This window comes from Arachis hypogaea, chromosome 4 (assembly GCF_003086295.3).
Source record: "Arachis hypogaea cultivar Tifrunner chromosome 4, arahy.Tifrunner.gnm2.J5K5, whole genome shotgun sequence".
NCBI classification, from domain to species: Eukaryota; Viridiplantae; Streptophyta; class Magnoliopsida; order Fabales; family Fabaceae; genus Arachis; species Arachis hypogaea.
The window spans coordinates 4,350,617-4,373,533 of record NC_092039.1 but is presented as its reverse complement, the minus strand read 5'-3'; the positions used below and the strand labels follow the sequence as shown (position 1 = coordinate 4,373,533).

Here is a 22,917-nt window from a genome sequence, read left to right as displayed (position 1 = left end):
AGAATCATCCTTATAGCTCCAAGGTGCAAGTGAGTATATCCTTGTGACAAGTATTCACGAATGAGTTCTTGAGGGATCTCAATCGTAACATACTGTTCTGCAGAGGTGGCTTGAAGACCACACTGTTGTAAACGGGAAGTTTGAATCACTTCCTTAACAGGAGGTGATGATTCTCTTCTTATGAGGTGGCGAATACTAAACTGCTTTTTTCGGTGGTAGAAAGAGTATGGATTTATGAGAGGTTGTTGAGTAGCAGGGATCTTTGAATCTTCTGGAACATGGGTGATTTCAACAAGGTTTTCTATCTTGTTGGATAGGGTTTTATAGACAGATGGTGGTAAACGATCAAGAGAAAGCTCTGTATTATGAAAGATAGGTTGGCTAGATTCAGGGTTTGACATGAATATTTCAAAGTCTCTCTTACTCTCTATTATCTCCAATATACCTTCTCTTTGCATTAGTTCATTAGGCTCTGATACCACGGGGTGCATCCAGACGTACTTCTGAAAGAACATACCAAGGGACCAGTACATCTTGTCATCTCTATCCCGATTTCCCACTAAACTCATCTCAATTGGGGATTCAAGGGACCTTATGACAAGAGCGTCATGGATGCCGATATGTTCTTTCTTTCCAATACTGGAACTTCTCATGGATCGGATCAGTTTCATTTCTGATAGGCAGGGTCCTCAAGAACGAGGCAAGCCTAGAGCATACGTGAAACTAGTAAGCAAAGATAAGCATATTGGAGACTCAAGATTTCAGAGAGAGAGAGATTTAGAGAGTATTCATGGTGAATATCTTACAATGGTTATATTGAAAGATCAAGTTCTGATTTTTACAATGGGAGAGCCCTCTATATATAGAGGCTCTTAGGTAGTGGAGGATAAGAAAGAATCTTATCCATCATTACAACAAGACAAACAACTTTAAGCAAACTACTCAAATACAGACACGTGGACTGCACTACTAAGAGATAAGAAGGAATCTTATCTTTGGTTACATCATGACAACTTTATCTCACATCACTCCTTTTTATGATTATAAAAGGACAAACTTACTTTATGTCACACCATATTTTACATGATTATAAAAGACAAAATACCATAATTACTTTTGGACATCATGGTTGTTGCTGGGTCCCATTCTTCACGGACTGTATTTCGTAATGGGCTCATGTTCATCAATGTCATCCACAAGGTTATGTGGTCCTTCTGTGTATGGATTCTCAGTGTCATCATCTTCAATTCCAGCATCCACATATGTAGGGCTTGGCAGTAGTGGATAGACCCTTGATCCTGGTTCTTCATCGTCAATGTTTCCATAGCCATACGTGGCTTGATCTACAAGAGGAGAATGCCATGGGTGTTCATTCTGGTGGAGTGGCGGGGTAGGATAAGTCACAGATGAAGCAAGAAAATTGGATTGGAATTCTCTTAATTCTTCTTGTATGGTCCTGGAAGAGGAAGCTTCCTCTTCTGATGGAAGTGAGAGTCCTTCAATGGCTCCTGTGAGAACATCAACATTAGGGTTGTTGTGGAAGGTGAGATGTTTGGCCAGATTGTTGAGACAGTGTTTCTCATCTGTTGGCCATATCTTTGAATAACCACAATGTTAAAGTTATTTCTGGTGTAGAGGATCTCATTACGATAGGCAAATAGCCTTCTTAAGACAAAGGCATAATAAAACCTGTGTCTTAGCTTATCAGGGATGTTCCAAACATCATGGTCTGTTAGTGCACTGAAGAGTTTTCCTCTCCAAAAAGGAATAGGTGCAAACATCTTAAGAAGTTTCTCAAGATTTGTTCCTGAGAAGCTTTTGTCACAGAGAAACCTGTACATAGCAATTCCAGGAACTATGATGGCGCAATCATACTGGACAGTGAGCGCCCACATGAACCACAGCATTTCTTCAGGAATTTCACCTTTGATGATGGGTATGATATGATAAGGTGTTTTCGGGTGAAAGTGTTGAGGTTTTGCTGTGATTTGGGTAACAAGGAGGAGCCTGTGTAACCAGTAAAACAGGCATTCTTCAGCTAGGGTCTTGACCTCAGCAGCAGTCCTAGGTCGAAGAAAAAAAGGAAACGGTCCAGGTTCTCTTCTATAGAACTTGTGGTCTTGAGGGCAGTCTGGAAGAGGGAAGGTTGGTGGTGAAGCTCTATCCATGGCTAGGATGTGAAGAACTTTGGGAGGAAGTTCTTTGGTTGGTCTGGAAAGGTAGTCAGCTATGGTGTTGTGGTTTCCTTTGCTGTGTTTTACTGTAAATTTATAGCGTGAAAACCAATCTTTCCATCTTAGAAGTTGTGAGTTTGGTAATATCTTCCCTTTGGTATCCAGCATGGATGGAAAAGACGTATTGTCCATTTCCACAATGAAGTGATATGCACTCAAGTGAAAGCTGAACTTCTCGATTCCTCTTTTGACTGCAAGAATCTCCTTGTATGTAGCATGGTAGTGTTTCTCTGACTCCTTGAACTGTCCGCTAGCATGCGCACAGTAGTGTCTTGTTCCATCAATCTCTTCAAGGAGAACAGCTCCCCAGTAGTTGTCACTAGCATCAGTTTGCAGGATGCGTTGTCCACTGCTAGGAATCTTCAATGGTGGGGGTTTCTGTGCTACTTCTTTCAGGTGCTTGACAGTTGTTGTCTGTTCAGGACCCCAAGGTGGGGGTTGCTTTTTTAGTAGCTTTGACAATTGGCTTGTGTGTCTTGTCACATCCGGAATAAAGTCACGGATGTAATTGATGATGCCTAAGAACTGTTGGACTTGTTTTGTTGTCAGGTGGTCATCAGGGAAGTTTAACAGTTCCTTTGAGATGTGCTCTCCAGGCTGGAAAAACCCATTATTGAAAGTCATTCCCAAAAAATCAACTTGGGCTTGACCAATAAGGCTTTTCTTTTGAGATAGCATTATTCCATATTTTTCCACAATTTCAGTAAACTGAATCAGAAGGGCCTGATGAGTTGGGCCGTCCTTTGAGAACAGTAGAATGTCATCTATGTAGATGAGAGCTGAGTGGAGTATGGGCTCAAAAATTCTGATCATAGTTTTTTGGAATAATGATGGGGCTACTTTTAGTCCAAATGGCATGACAGTCCATTGGTACTGAGCATCAGGTATGCAAAAGCCCGTTTTATATCTGTCTTTGGGGTGGATACCCAATTGCCAAAATCCTGCTTTGAGGTCAAACTTACTGAAAAGTTTAGCCTCACTAAGACGAGGAGTTATGGCGTCAATCCTTGGTAGTGGAAACTTGTCGTCTTGCAAGAAGAGGTTTAAGGGTTTGTAATCAATCACCAATCTCTTCTTTCATCTGATCTGTTCAGACCTCTTTTCCACATAGAATGCTTGGCATGCCCAGTTGGAAGTTGTTGGTTCAATTAAACCTTGCTTTAGTAACGAAGCGCATTCTTCCTTTGCTAACTTCAGATCTTCAGGATTCATTCCTGAATGGGTTGCCTTGGTAGGATTGATGTCTTCATTCTTCTTGAAGGGCAATTGAATGAAGAACTCTTGATTCTTCCATAAAGGAAGAGGGTGATCAAACTTGTCATGACTGTCACAACAAGCTTTTAATAACCTGTTCTGGATAGCCTCATAGTCTGGAGGAGCCTTGCTAATTTCATAAATGCCTCTGTTTTCAAGAAATGGCAAGAACTTCCTTTTGAATTTCAGACCTTCAGGCCATATTGACATCCCCTGCGTTTGGTAATATGCATCAAAACCAAACAGTACATCTTTCTCAGGGAGGTAGCTTCCCAGAACCTTCAGCCAAATCACCAATTCAGGAAATATTTGTAGCCCAATATTTCCTCTGGAAATATAATCAATAGTAAATGTTCCCTGGCTGGCTGTTGTGTAGATCTTGTCATGAGGAGCCCAAATTTCATCAGGTAACAGATTGGGTCTGACTACAGTTGCACAAGATCCTGTATCAAGCAGTGCTACGACCTTTTTTGGCACGTCATACTTGGACGCCAAAAGTTTGACTTTGAAGTGGGGTCGTTGGATTCCATCAATTCTTTTGGAACCTAAGCTTCCTAGACATCTTTCCTCTGTCATCTGCTGTTGAGGTGGAGCAAGCGCGATATAGTGGATTGGTCTGTAGTCATCATCAGAAGAACTATCTTCAGGATCATGAAGCATATACTTTGTGTATTCATCTGCTTCTGATTGTTCTTCAAGGATCGATTCAAGATCTTCATCATCTCGGGTTAAGACAGCATCTTGTAGAGATTGAAGCATCTTGATTTCTCTTTTGCTTGTCTGCTTCTTATTGGGACATTTCTTGGCAAAGTGCCCAATTTGTCCACAAAGAAAGCATTTGTTAGTTCGCTTGTCCTTGAAAGTCTTTTTTCTGAAAAACCGTTTCTTTCCTTTGAACTTTCTTCTTCTGCCGAAATGGCTTTGATCGAAATCTGATCGTCTGGTTCTTCTGTAATGGTGCTTCTTTTTTGTGTGGCAATCACATGAGTCTTTATCCTTGCATTTGATCTGCAGATAAGACTTGTTGCATGCTCCCTTTAGTTTAAGGGAATTCTTGGCTAGCTGTTTGAACAAGTCTTGCTGGTTGCAGAGCTTGTCAAGAGCTGCTAGAGCCAATTGATAGATTTCTGCGAAGGTTATCGTTAAAATCTCCTTCTGGTAAATGGTCATTGTTCTTCGTATCTCTGGTAGGAGCTCTTTTGGAAGTGAAGCAAGATACACTTCCTTAAGCGTTGAATTGCTCTGTCCTCCAAGAGGATAGTATTTGGCCTGCATTCTTTTAAAATGTTTTTCCAGATCTTTCTTATTAAGTGAACAGCATTTCATCTCATAGTATTCTTGGGAATTTCTCTGCTGGATAATCCCAATGTCTCCTAGGAATTCTCTATGCAATCTTCCTAGAAACTGAGCAGCACTTCCACCAGTGAGTTGCATACGCTCATACTCACTTAGTGTGTTTATCCATTCTCTAAGATTGCCAGTCATCCTGGTGACAAACTCAGAGAGTACTTGCTGGATATCTGCATTAGGGCTGGACATCTTAGTATCAATCCAGGCTCCAAAATCATTCAACCTTTCTCTGTACTTATGAGGAGGAAGGTTATCAAAGGTGAAATAATGGTTGCCTGCTTTTGTCTGAGTGGACTTGATCTGTGGGGGATTATCATCTTCTTCTTCTTCGACTATTCCCTCTCCTTCTTCTTCTGAGGTTGGGTTAGCCTGATCAACCATTGCTATTGCAGAAAGATCTGCAATTTGATCTTCCTCAGATGATTCTCCAACCGAAAAGTCTGACGAGTCAGACGTTACTTCTTTAAACGAGTCACTTGAAGTGACGTCTGCATTAATCATTCCGATTGTCCTCTTTTCTGGTACCTCTTCTTTTTTTCCTTTGGAAATCGCCTCAGTCTTTTCTCCAGAGATTTCTCCTCTGAGAAATTCTCTTTCTGACCATGGTGGATTATGCATCCTTTTTTGTGAAGGTCCTGTAGGTTGAACCGGGTGTGGCTTAGGCTTTGTGTGAAGTCGTCGTGCAAGATGGTAATGGGTTTTAAAGATGTTGTCGTAGTCAGGTTCATTTATGGTTGGCTGCTGTGGAGGAATGTAAGTGGGTGTGTACATGGGATACTGTGGTGGATATAAGGCTAATGGATCTGTGGCCAAAGCTTGTGGCTTGGGTTGTCTGGCTTGATCTTGTTCGATCTGTCTGATCTGGGCCTTGATACGGGTAAGCTCTTGGTCCTTTTTTTGAAATTCTGGGCCAAAGTAATGGGTTTGGATGTAAGCTTTTAGGTCTTGGTCGAGTTTTTGGGCTTGTGTGGTCAATCTATTTTTTAGCTCCTCAACTTGTGTTTGGACTGAGTACACTTGTGAGGACAGGTTGTCTGTCTTTTCAACGAGTGTTTCCAAGGTGTGGTCGATTCTCAACAGGACTTTGTTTTGGCTAACAGCATTTTCCGTTTGCCAATTCAGGACCTCATCTTGAGGTGAAGTTGACTGGACCCCTTGTGGAGTTACTCCTTTTGGGGCTATGTATGGCCGTCGAGTAATCCTTTGACTATCAGTGGAAACCTGTAGAGGAGGAAACTCTTGTTCATAAGGCTTGAGAGTTGTTATGCATGGTACAGCAATATGATCTGAGAACTGGGGCCTAAGGATCTTCTTTTTCTTCTTCCTTAGATAAAACCTTGGTGGTTCCTCAGGTTCATCTGGTGGGTAGAACTTTGGAGGAGCAGTACAGCTCTGCTTCCTGTTCTTCTTGGACTTCTTCTTTTTGTAGTAGTCCTCATCTTCTGATTCTCCCCAAGCATCACAGTCGCAATCTGAGTCACACATATTGTGATCAACATCCCATATGAAATGGCCATTGACATGTGAGACATAAACTGGCTTTCCTTCCTCATAGTAGTGAATTGGGGGATCATCTTGATTGCTGGTATGTTGAACAGTGAGAGGAGAGATCATATAGATCCTCCTGGAGGATGACTGCCTAGAAAAGGATGGTCGTCCTTCTGTTCCTGGCCTTTGAAAAACCGTTCTGACTGTTCCGTCAGTCTCTCGCGTGACCACTGGTGGTGATGTTGTTTGGACATCAGGAGTGCTTTGTGGAAAAGCTCTCTCATAGTTAGTAATCCATTCTAGTGGTACTATGGCCGCAAGCTCATCTGGAGGAATCATCCTTGGAATGTTAACTATGGCCGGACCATGGTTCTTGTCTGTGAACATCAAAAGAGCATCATGGGTGGTGTTTGGAAGATTCAGATCCAAAGCGTGATCTTGGATTCTGTACAACACCTGGTGATGGAGTGTTGCCTGTTCAGCACTGGTGTCTTGTGTAACACCAATCAACTGAATTTGTATCCGGATCCTTTGAGAAAGGGTCGGATCTGTAAGCCTGATAGTGAAATCTGGCGAGATTGTGAGAATCACACTCCCATTAGTGAGAGTGGATACAAGTGCTCCAATAAGCGCATGTTGGTATTCCTTGAAGGTAGTATCTAAAAGTGCAATCTTTGCGGTAACAGGAAGTCCTTTTCTGCCATGTAAGGTCAGAATCATCCTTATAGCTCCAAGGTGCAAGTGAGTATATCCTTGTGACAAGTATTCACGAATGAGTTCTTGAGGGATCTCAATCGTAACATACTGTTCTGCAGAGGTGGCTTGAAGACCACACTGTTGTAAACGGGAAGTTTGAATCACTTCCTTAACAGGAGGTGATGATTCTCTTCTTATGAGGTGGCGAATACTAAACTGCTTTTTTCGGTGGTAGAAAGAGTATGGATTTATGAGAGGTTGTTGAGTAGCAGGGATTTTTGAATCTTCTGGAACATGGGTGATTTCAACAAGGTTTTCTATCTTGTTGGATAGGGTTTTATAGACAGATGGTGGTAAACGATCCATGAGAAGTTCCAGTATTGGAAAGAAAGAACATATCGGCATCCATGACGCTCTTGTCATAAGGTCCCTTGAATCCCCAATTGAGATGAGTTTAGTGGGAAATCGGGATAGAGATGACAAGATGTACTGGTCCCTTGGTATGTTCTTTCAGAAGTACGTCTGGTATATAAATATCATTAGGCTCTGATACCAAATTGTTATCTTTGCTTATCTTTCACTATATGCTTATCTTTCATTGGAAACGTCAACTTGGGCAACCCAAATTGACTCGTTCATTTAGGACTGACTGACTTCATTTTTTTTTCAATTAGTATGATATTTTATTATATAAAGTCACTATATTTATCTTTTTGTCACTTAATAAAATCTAAAATAAAAAATATTTTGCAACATTACTAAAAAAACTGATATCTATTTCCTAATAAATTTCTGTGTCCACCGTTTCAAGTATACTAATCCATCAAGCAAATGATGGTGTGGTATGGGCACATTGGATATTGGTCAACGGACTAATCTTGTCTTTATTTGGAACAAGTCAACCTTATTACATTTACATACTTTTATAGCCATAAAAGTCTACTTTTACTTTCACTTATCTCTTGCTGTTATCTCTTAATTCGTACCTGTTGTGCCCACCAAGCTGTCCAAGCATCAATTTTTGACTAAAATCAGTGGTCAAAGAATCATAAATAATATATCATTCATCAGGATATGATCCACACATGCATGCTGCTCTTTCTATAAAAGGGTAACTTAAACATTATTAACAACACATCAAACAAACACCTTTGCCTTCATCACAATTGCTACTACTACATCTTTTGCCATCAATTTTTTCATCCTATCAATAGTATCTCTTATCTCACTTCCATGCTTATCAGCATCATCACACTCTCCCTTTCTCCTTCCAATTAAGAAAGACCCTTCAACCAAACTCTTCTACACCACACTTGCCATAGGAACACCATCAAAGAGCTTCAATCTAGCCATTGATCTTGCAGGAGAGAATCTTTGGTATGACTGTGACAAAAACTACAATTCATCATCCTACAGCCCTATCACCTGTGACTCAAGATCATGCCCCAAAGACGCAAATGGCTGCGTTGGCTGCAATGGTGCATTCAAGCCAGGATGCACAAACAACACTTGTGGTGCCACAACAATCAACCAACTAGCAAAGTTCATCTTTGGTGGTGGTTATGGTGAAGATATAATAGTCATTTCTCAAATGAAAGTTCATGGCTTGATTTCGGCCTGCATTGAAGCCGAAGGATTCACTTCTGGTTCGCCTCTAGAAGGTTTACCTAAGAGCACTAAAGGGATCTTAGGCCTTTCAAGATCACAACTTGCATTACCAAATCAACTTGCATTGGAAAACAAGATTCAACCCAAATTTTCTATCTGCTTACCTTCTTCAAACAAGTTAGGATACACCAATTTAATGGTTGAATCCATTGATGGGTCAGTGTCCAAATTTGTCCAAACCACACCATTGATCATCAACCCTGTTTCAACCGGTGCTGTTTCTGTCAAGGGCGTACCCTCTAAGGAATACTTCATTGATGTCAAATCAGTTAAGATTGATGGCAATGTTTTGAACATCAAGCCTTCACTCTTGTCCATTGACAACAAGGGAAATGGTGGCACCAAAATCAGCACAATGAGTCCTTTTACTGAGCTACAAAGCTCTGTGTATAAGCCTTTCATTCGAGATTTCGTTAAGAAGGCTTTGGATAGAAAAATGAAGAGAGTTGCTTCAGTTGCACCATTTGACGCATGCTTTGATTCTAAAACTATTAAGAAATCTGTCACTGGATTTGTTGTTCCAACCATTGATCTTGTGCTACAAGGGGGAGTGCAATGGAGAATTCATGGTGCAAATTCAATGGTAATGGCAAAGGAGAATGTGGCATGTCTTGCATTTGTTGATGGAGGGACAGAACCAAGAATGTCATTTGTGAAAGCATCAATTGTCGTGGGAGGGTATCAGTTGGTTGATAATCTTTTGGTCTTTGATTTGGATTCATCAAAATTAAGCTTCAGCTCCTCGCTTTTGCTCCATAATGCAAGTTGTTCCCACTCATGAATAATGTTACAGTATAGGACCATAGGTTATGTTGTGATGCATTTCAATTTTGTTATTGTTGAATAATAATATACTGTTATGGTGTTTATTTCTTTGGAGCAGAATGAATAAATTATGTTTGCTTTTGTTGCAAACATTAATCAGTTAACCCATTGGTGTATTAGTGTGACATACTTTGATATATATATAGTATAATTCTACTATATCTCTCCATCAAGAGCAATAATTCTACTTTGGAGTTTGCTTATTATTTCTTAATTTGTAATTGATGATTTAAGGCTGAAATGTAATTGCAACATTTGAATGTTTCTCTAAACTTGATTTTATCAATCCTTTAGAGAATGTATCAGTTTTAATTAATGCTCAAATTTGTAATTTAGAGTCAGACAGTATATTCTTTTTATACAACTAAAAATTATTACACATTCTTGCTTACCTGAAATCATATTAAAATTCAAAAAACTAATTGCTCTAATGCAAGGGTTGATACTTGATATATCATTAATATCATTCAATTGTATGGATCTTCAGTGGACACGAATACAATTCAATGTCTTTTTCTTGATTGTATTGTTATGTATGTATATAAATAAAAATTGTTAGATATCTAATTAATTATTGTACCTTAATTTGTACTGTCATTTACTGAATAATTTTTTGGATTTGGATCCTCTAAATTTTGAATTTCACTTTACGTTGTAAAGTGTAATCTCTCACCATTTATTTTATAGATATGACCAAGAGAAAATATGAGAGATAAACTATTCTAAAGTGAGAGATCACACTTTACCTATACAAGTGAAAATTCAAAATTTAGAGAATCCAAATTCTAATTTTTTACCTAAGTCTAGTTTCTTTTAAAATACTGACATATTTGTTTACTTTCATTATATTAAAGATCAATATATCTATATACAGTGAGTGATATGGAGTAACAGATGTTCTTTTTACTTAACAAGTGATTCATATTCGAACCAGATCTCATACTCCTTATAAAATCTCTTGAATAATTGCCTCCACCAAACAAAATTTAAAAGCATTTCAAACATAGATATAACTCTCAAGTGCATGGTATCCACTTGTGGCAACCTGTACGGAATGTCAAGATAGGCAACCAAAGCAATAACTGAATTGTACCTTGGAATGCAAAATGGGAGACAACTCACCTTAAGTTATCTTCATGTAATAATTGTTAAAAACTGTTAGATGATTTAACCGATTAAACTGTTATTTAACGATTTTTAGCTATCATCTTTACGCGAAACATCTTAGTACTTACCCAAACAATGTGCCATCATCATCCAGCAATTGATGGTGTTACGGCCACATTTATAGCAGCTGAAGCATCCATTCTTGACTAAAATCAATGCTCAAAGAATCATAAATATGATAATGATCAATCATCAGGATATGATCCACACAAAAACATGGTGCTCCATTTATAAAAGGGTAACTCAGTTAAGTTAACAACACATCAAACACCATTGCCTTCATCTATCACAATGGCTACTACAAATTTTGCTATCAACATCTTCATCCTATCAATAATCTCTCTTTTATCAGTTCCATGCTTATTATCAGCATCACCACCACATTCTCCCTATCTCCTTCCAATCAAGAAAGACCCTTCAACCAACCTCTTCTACACCACTCTTGCCATAGGAACACCATCAAAGAGCTTCAATCTAGCCATTGATCTTGCAGGGGAAAACCTCTGGTACGACTGTGACAAGAACTACAATTCATCATCCTACAGCCCTATCAGCTGCAACTCAAAATCATGCCCTGAAGATGCAATCGGCTGCATTAGCTGCACCAGCGGTCCCTTCAAACCGGGCTGCACAAACAACACTTGTGGTGCTTCTGCAATCAACCAATATGCAAAGTTCATCTTCAGTGCTGGTTTTGGTGAGGATATCATAGTCATTTCTCAAATGGAAGTTCATGGCTTGATTTCGGCCTGCGTTGAAGCCGAAGGATTCACTTCCGGTTCCCCTCTAGAAGGTTTACCTAAGAGCACTAAAGGGATCTTGGGCCTTTCAAGATCACAACTTGCATTACCAAATCAACTTGCCTTGGAAAACAAGATTCAACCCAAGTTTTCTCTCTGCTTGCCTTCTTCAAACAAGTTAGGATACACCAATTTAATGGTTAAATCCATTGATGGGTCAGTGTCCAAATTTGTTCAAACCACACCATTGATCATCAACCCTGATTCCACTGGTGTTGTTTCTGTCAAGGGCGTGCCCTCTAAAGAATACTTCATTTCTGTCAAATCAGTTAAGATTGATGGCAATGTTGTGAACATCATGCCTTCACAGTTGTCCATTGACAGAAAGGGAAATGGTGGCACCAAAATCAGCACAATGAGTCCTTTTACTGAGCTACAAAGCTCTGTGTATAAGCCTTCCGTTCAAGATTTCGTTAAGAGGGCTTTGGATAGAAAAATGACGAGAGTTGCTTCAGTTGCACCATTTGAGGCATGCTTTGATTCTAGAACTATTGAGAAATCTGTCACTGGATTTGTTGTTCCTACCATTGATCTTGTGCTACAAGGGGAAGTGCATTGGAGTATTCATGGTGCAAATTCAATGGTAATGGCAAAGGAGAATGTGGCATGTCTTGCATTTGTTGATGGAGGGACAGAACCAAGAATGTCGTTTGTGAAAGCATCAATTGTCATTGGAGGGTATCAGTTGGTTGATAATCTTTTGGTCTTTGATTTGGATTCATCAAAATTAAGCTTCAGTTCCTCACTTTTGCTCCATAATGCAAGTTGCTCTCACTTTTGAATCACTCTTATGCTGAATGGGAACAATATATTGTATGCTGTTTTTCTCCTTGATTATGCATGTTTTCTTGGTATCTGTAGTAATCCCTTCTATCAAATTTTGTAAGCAAATTTACTATCTAGGTGCTGATGCTATGACCTTTATTTTCAATAATTTTAGATCAATGGTGAGATTAGGTTGAAATGCTCTTTCAAAAACTCTCAATTTTGGGAAAAGTAGTTACTTTTTTTTAAGGCACATCTCATCCATAACCAATTAATCTCTCTGGTAGATCAATATGTTAATTAAAATTCATAAACCAGATTTTATAGGTCATAGTACTATAGTTTTGTACATTTTAAGGACTAGATAGTTTTAGATATAATTTTTTCTTTCCACTTGAGAGAGAAAAATCACATATGACATATCTAAAGAAAGAAGAATTGTTTAAATTAAGATTAAGGATCAAACACTGTTGGTGTGCACAATTGTAACGATGATCATAGTCAGAAAAAGAAGGTAACAGTAATTATTAATTAATAATCTTGGATATAATGAATGCTCATCCATTTTGAAAAGTCAACTCGTCTCTGCTTCACCCCATTAAAGGGGCAACCTATTTCATATTATTTATTGGGAGGTAAAATCCTAAAAAATGGATTTGTTGGTGATTTTTAAAATATGAAAATAAATAAAACTTCTCATTGGCGAATTGTGAATTTTAATTTAAAATTTAAAAGGATAAAAATTCAAATACTAATTTAACTAAATTTTTATCATTATCAATTATTAATTTTATATAAAATTAATTACAACTGACTTTTCACCAAAATAAATAAGTAAATAATAATATCGATAATAAAAATATCAAATTACAAAAGTGCCCTTTTCCTGTACTGGTGTACGATTAGGCCTCAACCTCGTGAATTAATACAAAACAGATATTCTGCCATTTCAGGGTGCCAATACCTTTCATTGTGGGTTAAACTGTGTGCCGCATATTGTGCAATAAAATAAATAAATAAATGGAAAGTAATAACAAAAGTGCCTTATAAAGAAATGAATGGTGCAAAATGGATATGCTCTTCCCACTATCAAAATATTCCACAACTTGTTCCATTTCCATATTCACACTATTCCCTATCATCTTCATATCTTATCACACCGACAAAATAAACACACATAGTTAAGCCTAAAACAAAACAACTCAACTGATTAAAGCTCATACCAGATAACTATTCAATTATCAAAAGGTGCCTTCCAACTTCCCAACAATAACCATTAGTAGTATACACACAAAACATTTAAGGTGATTTCAAAAACTGATACTAAAATGTTCAGCATTCACCCATAATCTAAAAAAAGAAAACAAAAAAACTATGTATTATGCCTCATCAATTATATATCATAATCAATAGCAGGGGTTATTTTGGTCAAATCATTCTGCTGCAACCATGGAAGAAGCAAGCCTCTTGAAATCAGAACAACTAGTTTGCTTCATCAAAAGTGAATTGCTGAATCCAACCATATTAGTATCAAGATCAATCTGAACCAAAACATCCTCCAATTGAAACCCTCCAATCACAATATTATTCTTTGCATCCACACCACCATCCAAGAACCCTAAGCACATAACCTTTTCGTTGACCTGAACCATTGAGTTCCTTCCATGGATGCTCCACTTCACCATCTCACTCTGAAGCACAAAGTCAATAATTGGCACACTTGGGTTCCCCTCAGAACTGAAACAAAGACCAAAAGGTGCTAAAGCTTCCACCTTTGCCATGTTCATGGCCAAAGCAGCTTTCAAGAAAGCACTCTCAAAAATCTGATAGATTGAACTGTGCAAAGTTGTGAAAGGCACAACTGTACTCAACATAGCTCCATTGCCATCTTGTGACAACGATGGCGTGTTAAAGGAAACCTTTTTCCCACCGATTTTGATGGAATTGACGTTGATGAAATACTCCTGTGAATTAGGGTTCTTCTGGTTGTTGGTGGCGGTCAAAAGGGGTGTGAAGGTTAAAGATCTGAGAATTTCATCAGATGGTTGAAATTCATAACCCATGTTACCAAAAACCACAACCCCAGATGAAGATGAGACACAAAAACTCATCTTTCTTTGAGTTGTAAGAGAATCAAAGATCTGTGATGTGAATGAACTTCGAGATCTTCCAAGACCTGCAATTCCCTTAGCACCACTCGCTAAACCCTTCAAGAGAAGTGTTGGTGAACAAGCAAAGAGAATCTGACTCTTTGGTCCTTCTTCTTCTTCAAGCTTCCACCTTTTCAGTGCTACGAGGTCCTGAACGAGCTCACCCTCCGAGGATTTTGTTCCGGTGATGCTGTTTTGAGAGAGAATTTGGCATGGCTGGTCAAGTTCTTCAGGGTTTGAGAGGCTAGTGACCCATGCCTGAGTCTCAATCTCGTGGCTTTTCGCCGTGAGGCACTGAATCGAACGGTGAGGAACAGAGATTGAGGAAGAAGAAGGGGCGTTCCTCGATGCACAATCGATCCAGAGGTTGGAACCCCCAAGATCCAGAACAAGGTTTGTGGGAACAAGAGGGGTTCCATAAGAGAGTGTGGTCAAGTATTGAAGCGTTGCAGAGTCTTTTGTGACAGGGAGAATCAGAGAAGAAGCTGAGATCTGAACATGGAAGAGGGTGAAGAAAAGAAAGGAAAGGAGAACAAAAACAGAGGAAGAAGAAGCCATGGTAGTAGAAGAAGAAAAAGAAGAAGAAGAAGTTGGTTTGGTAGTTGAAGAAGTTGAAGAAGTAAGAAGCTGTGAGGTGTGCTCGGTGATGGGTCGCCGCGGCTGCGTTAAAAACTGAAACTTTTTAGTTTTTAGTTTCGTTTTTGGGGGCTTTGGAAAATTGGATGGATAAGGTTTATGATTAATGAATCCTTGTAGAGTGTTATTTCTGCTTTTCTTTCTTTTTTTTTTTCCCCTAATTTATTTATTTTTTTTACCTTTTCTTTCTTTATTATTATTATTTTGTTGGGGTTTTGGTTTGCTGAGTAGATAACACTCTGTGATGCTTAGTGCTTATCCTTTCTCTTTCTCTTTGGTAACGTTGATGAGTAGGATGACATGTGAGTGTGACTGTATCATTGGTTGGTAGGTCACATTCATAAACCTTATTTTTGTACGTACCCACCACGACGAGAGCACACAAATTATGATTATGATGATAAATTAATTAATGGTTTGATTTGATAATAGAAAACTATAGTAAAAGAAAGAATGATAAGTTATATACACCATTTATTTATATTTTAGGAGCAACGAGTAGCTTGCAAGTTTTTGTTAGTTTATTATTATTAAATGCTAAATTTAATATAATATATAAGAAAAATATTAAAAGATTAATATTTTTTTAATATCAATTAATATTTTAAACAAATGTTTTATTTTTATATTATTAAAATTTATAATTAACTTTTAATATTTAAAGTTGACTAAGTATTGATTAAAAATGATCATCTTTTTGGAAAATTCTTATTCTCTTCCTTGATTTAGCATCTATAAATTCTGGCCTAAATGGTACCAAATTTTGTACCTGCCCAATTAATTCATGAAAAATTAGGTTTAGTTTGAATAACCAACTTAATTAAGTTTTTTTTTATAAAATAATTTAAACAATAAATGACCTTGTTAAAAGTAACTTATAAATAAGTTATTTTGTATTTGAATTTTTAACTTTAAAAGTGCTTATTTTATAGAAATATGATAAAAAGTAGAAGTATTATAAGATAAGTATTTTTTTAACTTCTCTATAAACTCCTAAATAATTTCTTAAAAAATTATAATTTAATTTTAAAAATTACACTAAATATTAATACTATTACTTTTTATAAATCAAAAAAAAAAGTTACTTTTAAAATTTACCAAACGCCTTAGCGTCACAAGATGGGAACACGTTTTCCCTTCCCCTCGTTTTTGCATTAACGAAAAGAAAAATATCTCACATCAACCCATTGTAGTGCTTGAAGGGCCAGATTCATTGATGCCTTTACTTTTGTGTTTACCTTCCAAATTGTGGCACCTTGTAAATAAAATCTCTGTTTTTTTTTTCTTACTATTTTTCGTTTTCGAATATTCTGCTTCCTTTTAATTATTGACTATTGGTATATTCCTTTCTCATCACTGTAATCTTAATTAAGAACCACATTGTTCTATTGAACATTTGAAAACAAGAAAACGGTGTAACTTTTTTTTCAAGCGACTTCAACGTAATAAACTACAGCGATAAAAAAATAAAATAACAAAAATTAATATTTAATGTAAAATAAATTAAAAGTTACTCTCAATATTATTTTTGGCATCTTTATCAATAATAAAAGGAATTCATATTACTCCTCTATAACTAATTAATGATTTATGAAAAAAAAAATTTACACTTACTTTTTTGTTAGGAAAGATTCGCTAAAAAACAGCATAACTAATAACTACTACTAAATTAAAGTCTTAATACCACTTGGAGTTTGAATTTTATATTCAACAATATTAGGGAACTAAAAAGATCTACCTGAATGATATTTATGTTAGGTATTAAAATATTTCATATTAAAATGTTTTTTTTTTCATATTAAATGAATATTTTTTATATATTTTATAAATTTTTTTATATATTAAAAATTGGAATTGTTGAAAGAAGAGTTATGTGATCCCACCCATAACAGAATTCTGTGATTCCTGCTCCTAATTTTCCAACGTATCATTGAGAATTTTAATTTGAGATGAGAAACAATTAATATCAAATATTATAAATTAAAAATAAATAAAATTAATTAAATATAATTATAAATTAATTAAATTATTTATTTTTGTCTTCATTTTATATACTTTTTCTTTCACATTGACTAATCATAACAAAATTTTAAATAAAATTTTGATTTACAATAAATTAGTCACTAATCTATTAAATTTAAAGATTCTATAAAAAAAGCAGCATTTTAAATTAAATCATTCTTTGTATAACAAATATAATAGGAACGGGTTCCCAAAATCTTAATGGGGCTTTGTTTACTAAGAAAGAAAATTGAAAAACTAGTTACTAGACAAGGAGACTATGCATCAAGACTAGAGAACAGTCTGCATACAATCATTTGCTTCTTATTTTACACCATTTTCCCTTCTTATCTCTCAAGTTAATTACTCCTATTAATATTGAATTTGAGGATGAGACTATGAGCTAGAACTAGAGATGACAATGAATTTTTATGGAGATGGGGATTTTTCTTCTGTTCTCCATTTTTGTTTAGTAAAATATCTTTTGTTTTCTTTTTATTTTTGTTACAGATTTTTGTTTTTTTTTTTTTGTAAGGGAGATGGTTACTCACGAATATTCACGGATATTAATTAGTCACCAAAAAAAATTTTACGGATATTAAATTTTAATTTTTTAAAAAACTTAATGTAATTATAATAAAGTTTAATATAATTCAATTAAATATATCAAATTAAACATAAATTTAACATAATAATATACATATAAAATTTTTAATATATAAATTAAAATAAAATAAAATAGTTATCTAATAACATATATATATATATATAAAATAAATTAAAGTAAATTTTTTTTTGTAAAAATTTCGTAGGAGATAAGCACCTCAATCTATCTCTACCCCGCCCCTATTTATTTGCTGAAACAGATTTCTGATCCTGTACAAATTTTGCGAGTCTCATTAACCTTCTGTTACGAATAATCTTTACGGATATCTACGGATAAAGATTTTCTTTTTTCAATCCATTGAAAATCGAACACCTTCCTCATACATTGTACAATGTACATTGCCGTTTTTCCATCCCTTCAATTTCTCTAAGGCAAAAAATTAGGGTAGTGCTAGGGAGTCAATGACCTAAGCATATAATATGTACAATGAGTTAAATCTTTGGTCCATGAATAAAATGAACATCACCTATACTATTTTTAAGTTGATTTTGAAGTTCACCAAGTATCGAACCCTTGACCTTTCAGATCTAGAACTCTAATACCATGTCATGAATCCACTCATCCCAAAAACGTAACCTAACAGAATAATATAATACTAATAGTCATATCTCTAATACTTCTTAAACTTTCATTATACACATTGTACGTTTAGGCCATTAGCTCCCTATACTTTTTCAAAAAGTTATTGTAAAACTATTTTTTTTATAGAAGTTACTAGTATTTATTTATAACGTGGGCCAAAAATTGCAATATTTACCTGAGCTATCTCATTACAAAAGTTACTGAAAATAATGAACATGCACGTAATTAATAGTTATCACTTGATAATATCACTTTATGTAATTGCAATTTATTTTTAGTCATAGTCAAAATATATATATATATATATATATATATATATATATATATATATATATATTTATAATCATATTATTCTACGTATCGCAAGGATTGAATTGCACACGTGACATCCTTATCGGAATTTGGATATCCATAAAAGTTGTGTGTGTCCTCATGAGACAGCTCAACAAGTAGAACAACATATATGAAAGGACTATATCATAACTTGAAGCCCAAATAAATAAACAAATAAATAATCCCTGTCTCTCTTTTTCTACTCGCACAATTGCTATCAATTATTACTACTGCTTCTTGTAAGATAAGATTACCCGATTAGGTAACTATCATAACCAGAACCTTAGCACTAGCTAGATCATGTGAATCTCTAACGATATTGGGCCTTTTATTGGGCCAATAAATAGGTTTCTTTCAGTCTAGGTAGTGCAAACAGAACCCAATAGGCCCAACAACCAAACATTCAATGTCCAAAAATAAGATACACTTGGGCCTTGACATATATTAATATATATCCAAAGTTATTACTTATTATATTATTCAAACACCAAATAATATTTCCTGACCAAAAAAAAAAAACACCAAATAATATTTGAGCCTTTATTCTACACTGGACAAAAAAAACAAGGTGGAAATAATTAATTAAAATGTTGCAATGTTAATTAATTAAAAATTTAAAGATGATGGATTTGAACAACTTGCATTGTTATGAAGCAGGAGAGAGTTACTGAATCTGAGGATTGAAGTGCTGAGATCAAACTCCAATATCCTATCCTCCATTTGATACCCTCCAATCACTATTCCAGTCTTAGTTTCTTTCCCACCATCCACAAATGCCAAACACATCACATCCTTATTCACTTCAACCATTGACTTGTGTCCATTTATCTCATAATTCACTCCTTGATTCTCGTCCAATACCAAACTGACACCTGGCACATCCGGTACCCCATTCTTTCTTCCAATGCCTTTTCCATCAAAGCACGCTCCAAAAGGCTTCACTGCTTCAACTCGATTTCTCCGAAGACGGTAAACAAATCGCAAACTTGGGAATAACATTGTAAATTGATGAGATTTGAATTGGCAATGCAAGGTTGGAGTTTCTTCCAAACCCTAACATCCCCTTGCTGCCTTTAACAAGACCCCCAAGGAGTGGGAGCATGTTAGGGCGGAGAGGAATCTCCGTGGAATCTTAACCTGAGGCAAGTACAAAAGATCCTTACCCAAGTCACCGTAGAAAAAGGGTTAGCAGCATAGTAACCGCAGGTGTTGTCGGTGCAGCCTGGCTTATGTGGAGCGCCATGGCAGTTAAAGCATCCTGAAGTTTGTCCTGGACAGTAAGTGGAATCGTCGCAGCTCACCGGAATGTAGGATGATGAGTTGTAATGAGAGTCGCAGTCGTACCAAAGGGCATTTTGGTCAAGAGCAATCACCAAGTTCATGTTGTGTCTTGGTGTTCCTATGCCTATGTAACACTTATATATATAGTTATGCTTTCAGGTAAAGTCCACTCTATCTGAATTTTTACTAATAAAAAATCATACATTTAGAATAATGAAAAACGTGAAAACTCAGGTGCAGTCGATTTCATGTGAAGTTAATAATTAAGAGCCGTTAGATGATTTAACTGATTTGACTAAATTTTTATTTAACAATTTTCAATTATCAACTTCATGTGAAATCAAGTGCACTTAATTTTCACCAATAAAAAAACCAAAATCAAACAAGAAAACAAAAATTAAACACAAACAATAAACAAAAAAATATTTACACAATGTATAATCCTTCAACAATCAAAAAAATAGAGCCCTTGATCATTTTTTATGAATCAAGAACTAAAACCTTAACCCAACAAAAGATTTTCAATTCCTAAAAAAAAGAAGAAAAATATCTTCAACCATTGTGTCAAAGTCACTCTTCGTCAACGGCAAACTCGCAAATAAGACCTGCCGGAAGCTTTAATCGGCAACAATGATAAAGACTTCTTCACTTCTTCATCTTCTTCTCAGCGACATCGAACTGGAACCTAAGTTAGGGCTTCTATATTACAGAAAGTGAATGAAAGTGAGAGGGACATTGCAACAATGACCAAAACAACATCGTTTTAATCCATGGCTTTAACACTAAAAACTACGTTGTTTTAAAGTCATCAGGTCAGTTTTTTATGGTTTTATTAACACCGTTTGTAATAAAATTAATAAAAAGGACTAATCTGACTAAATTTAAATTTTTTGGGATGAATTTAATTAAAAAAGATTATTCGAAGACCAAATTAAAATTTTTATGATCTTTTAAAAACAAATTTAACCATTTATTCATAGTTTAAATGTAAAATAAAAAGTATCTATTTTTAACTTAATATTAATCAATTGTAGCTACTTTACTACTATACACTTTATCATGGCCACCTTTTCTCTTCATTTTCTTTACATGTCTGTGCCGATTAATATAAACAGAAATGTTTACCGATTCGATTATTATAAAATCAATGCAATAATCTCAGTAAGTTTAACTGTTTAAGTCACATTTACTATAATCTAATATAGTAAACGTGACTTAAACAGTTAAACTTGAGTTAGAACTAGCAACAAATAGGGTAGGTAAAGTTTGAATTTTATTTTAATTTTATCTGTGAATTAAAATTCTTTTTAAAATTTAATTTAATTTTATTTGTGGGTTTTAAAATTTTTAACTCTAATTTTATTTGTACTTTAAAATTTTCAACTTTATTATATACACAGGAAAATCAAAATTTTTTAAATAAATATAAAATTCAATCAATCTATATTTCATACAAATTAATAAAATAAAAAAATAAAAAGTTAAATTAAAATTAAAATTAAAAACAATAAAATCTTAAAAAAATCCAACATAAAATTATAAATATCATGATAATCAAATTTTTAATAAGACTAAAATAACACAAATAATAAAGATAAAATGTTTTGCTATTCTTTTTCTAATTTTAAATTATTGCAATATTACTCTTTAAATAACAAATGAACTAAATTAGTAGTTTAAAATTTTAAATGATTAGTTTAATGGTTACTTTGAGTTTGTACAAAAAAGAGATTATAGGTTCAATATCCACTTCCTTCACTACATATATAATTTTTAAATATATTATATAATATATTAGATGTGCGAGTAGAATAAGATAGTGTATACCTTGAACTCGCACCCAATACTATCGGTAGGTAAACCCTATATGCACTATATCCTACTCGCAGTGGGTCCAACTAGACAATCCTACCTAATCAGGTTAGGCTGGATTGAATATCTGTGGATAGGGTACATGTTGTCAGTCCTAGATATAATTAAGTTTGATTTGTATTAAATTACAAAAATATTATTTATACACTAAAATTAACAATTAAAATCAATCACTAATGTATTTTTATTTTTGTATAAATACATGTTTAGTTTAATTTATTTTTAATATATGTTTATATTTTAATATATATTTTATACTATAAATAATTTTAATAATTTGATTTTGATATACATATAATATATCTAATTAAATTATTATGATACTGCATTCAAACTCATCGTTCTGTTTATTTATTTGTTTTTCAACTTGTGCGTGCTAAAAACAATTTATTGGCGGTAGTGGAGATAGGGAGAGTGCACATCATTTCTCCTGTGATACTCAAAAAGCAGAAGAGAAAGTATTGAGAGATAATATACAGAAATTAAACAATATAAATAACAACATAAAAAATAAATTAATTTTAACTTAATTATAAAATTAGATTCTCAGTTAATTAGAGTAATCAATTTTAAATTTTGAATTATTAAGATTAGGTAACATAATTTTTTTCTAACACATTGTTACACCACGCGTCTTTATTTAATCTTAACTCTTCTCTTATGCCACTCACATCATTGTTCAGTCCGACATTCCTCCCCCTCTGCCGCTCAACCCGACGTGCCTCCCCCCACCCCTCAGGCCTCAGCGGTGTGTCCTCGCCGATTGTCAAAGCTGTATTGTGCTGATGCTGCTTCTTTGTGTCGCTACTGCTGTTTTTGTGCTACTTTACCTTAGCGGCATTGTAGCGATGTCGTACTACGTTCTTGTGGAGTTACTGTTATGTCGTGCCAGTTTGTCGTTTCGAGGCGCTGTAATTTCCGATAAAAGCCATGAGAGAGTGAACCAATTATGGAGCCATCAATTCGTTTATCCCGTCGTCCAGGTTGCTGTTGCCGGCTGCTGCCACGCGAGAGATGTCATTGCGTGCATTCCTGCCTTATGCGCTATTGCGGCTGGCTCATATTCCACGGGAGCCACTGCTGTGTCGCGATTCTTTGTTGGTGCTGCTATTGTCTCATCACCGTCTTCTCTCCGCCGTCGTGGTTCT

At 35.4% G+C, this 22,917-nt stretch overlaps 3 protein-coding genes and 1 pseudogene across 3 annotated transcripts; 2 read left to right on the top strand and 2 right to left on the bottom strand.

The window, feature by feature from the left end:
- The first annotated feature begins 8,613 nt into the window (after window positions 1–8,613).
- On the top strand, window positions 8,614–9,619 carry LOC112795868 (probable aspartic proteinase GIP2). The gene has a single exon (XM_025838045.3). The coding sequence runs from the start codon at window positions 8,614–8,616 to the stop codon at window positions 9,469–9,471; it is 858 nt and encodes a 285-aa protein (XP_025693830.3). The 3' UTR covers window positions 9,472–9,619.
- Window positions 9,620–10,973: 1,354 nt separating this feature from the next.
- LOC112795866 (probable aspartic proteinase GIP2) lies at window positions 10,974–15,113 on the top strand. The gene has a single exon (XM_072233879.1). The coding sequence runs from the start codon at window positions 10,974–10,976 to the stop codon at window positions 12,261–12,263; it is 1,290 nt and encodes a 429-aa protein (XP_072089980.1). The 3' UTR covers window positions 12,264–15,113.
- LOC112795865 (probable aspartic proteinase GIP2) lies at window positions 13,307–14,955 on the bottom strand. The gene has a single exon (XM_025838041.3). The coding sequence runs from the start codon at window positions 14,953–14,955 to the stop codon at window positions 13,681–13,683; it is 1,275 nt and encodes a 424-aa protein (XP_025693826.1). The 3' UTR covers window positions 13,307–13,680.
- Window positions 15,114–19,025: 3,912 nt separating the features above from the next.
- Window positions 19,026–22,610, bottom strand: LOC112798341 (probable aspartic proteinase GIP2; annotated as a pseudogene).
- Between the last annotated feature and the right edge of the window lie 307 nt (window positions 22,611–22,917).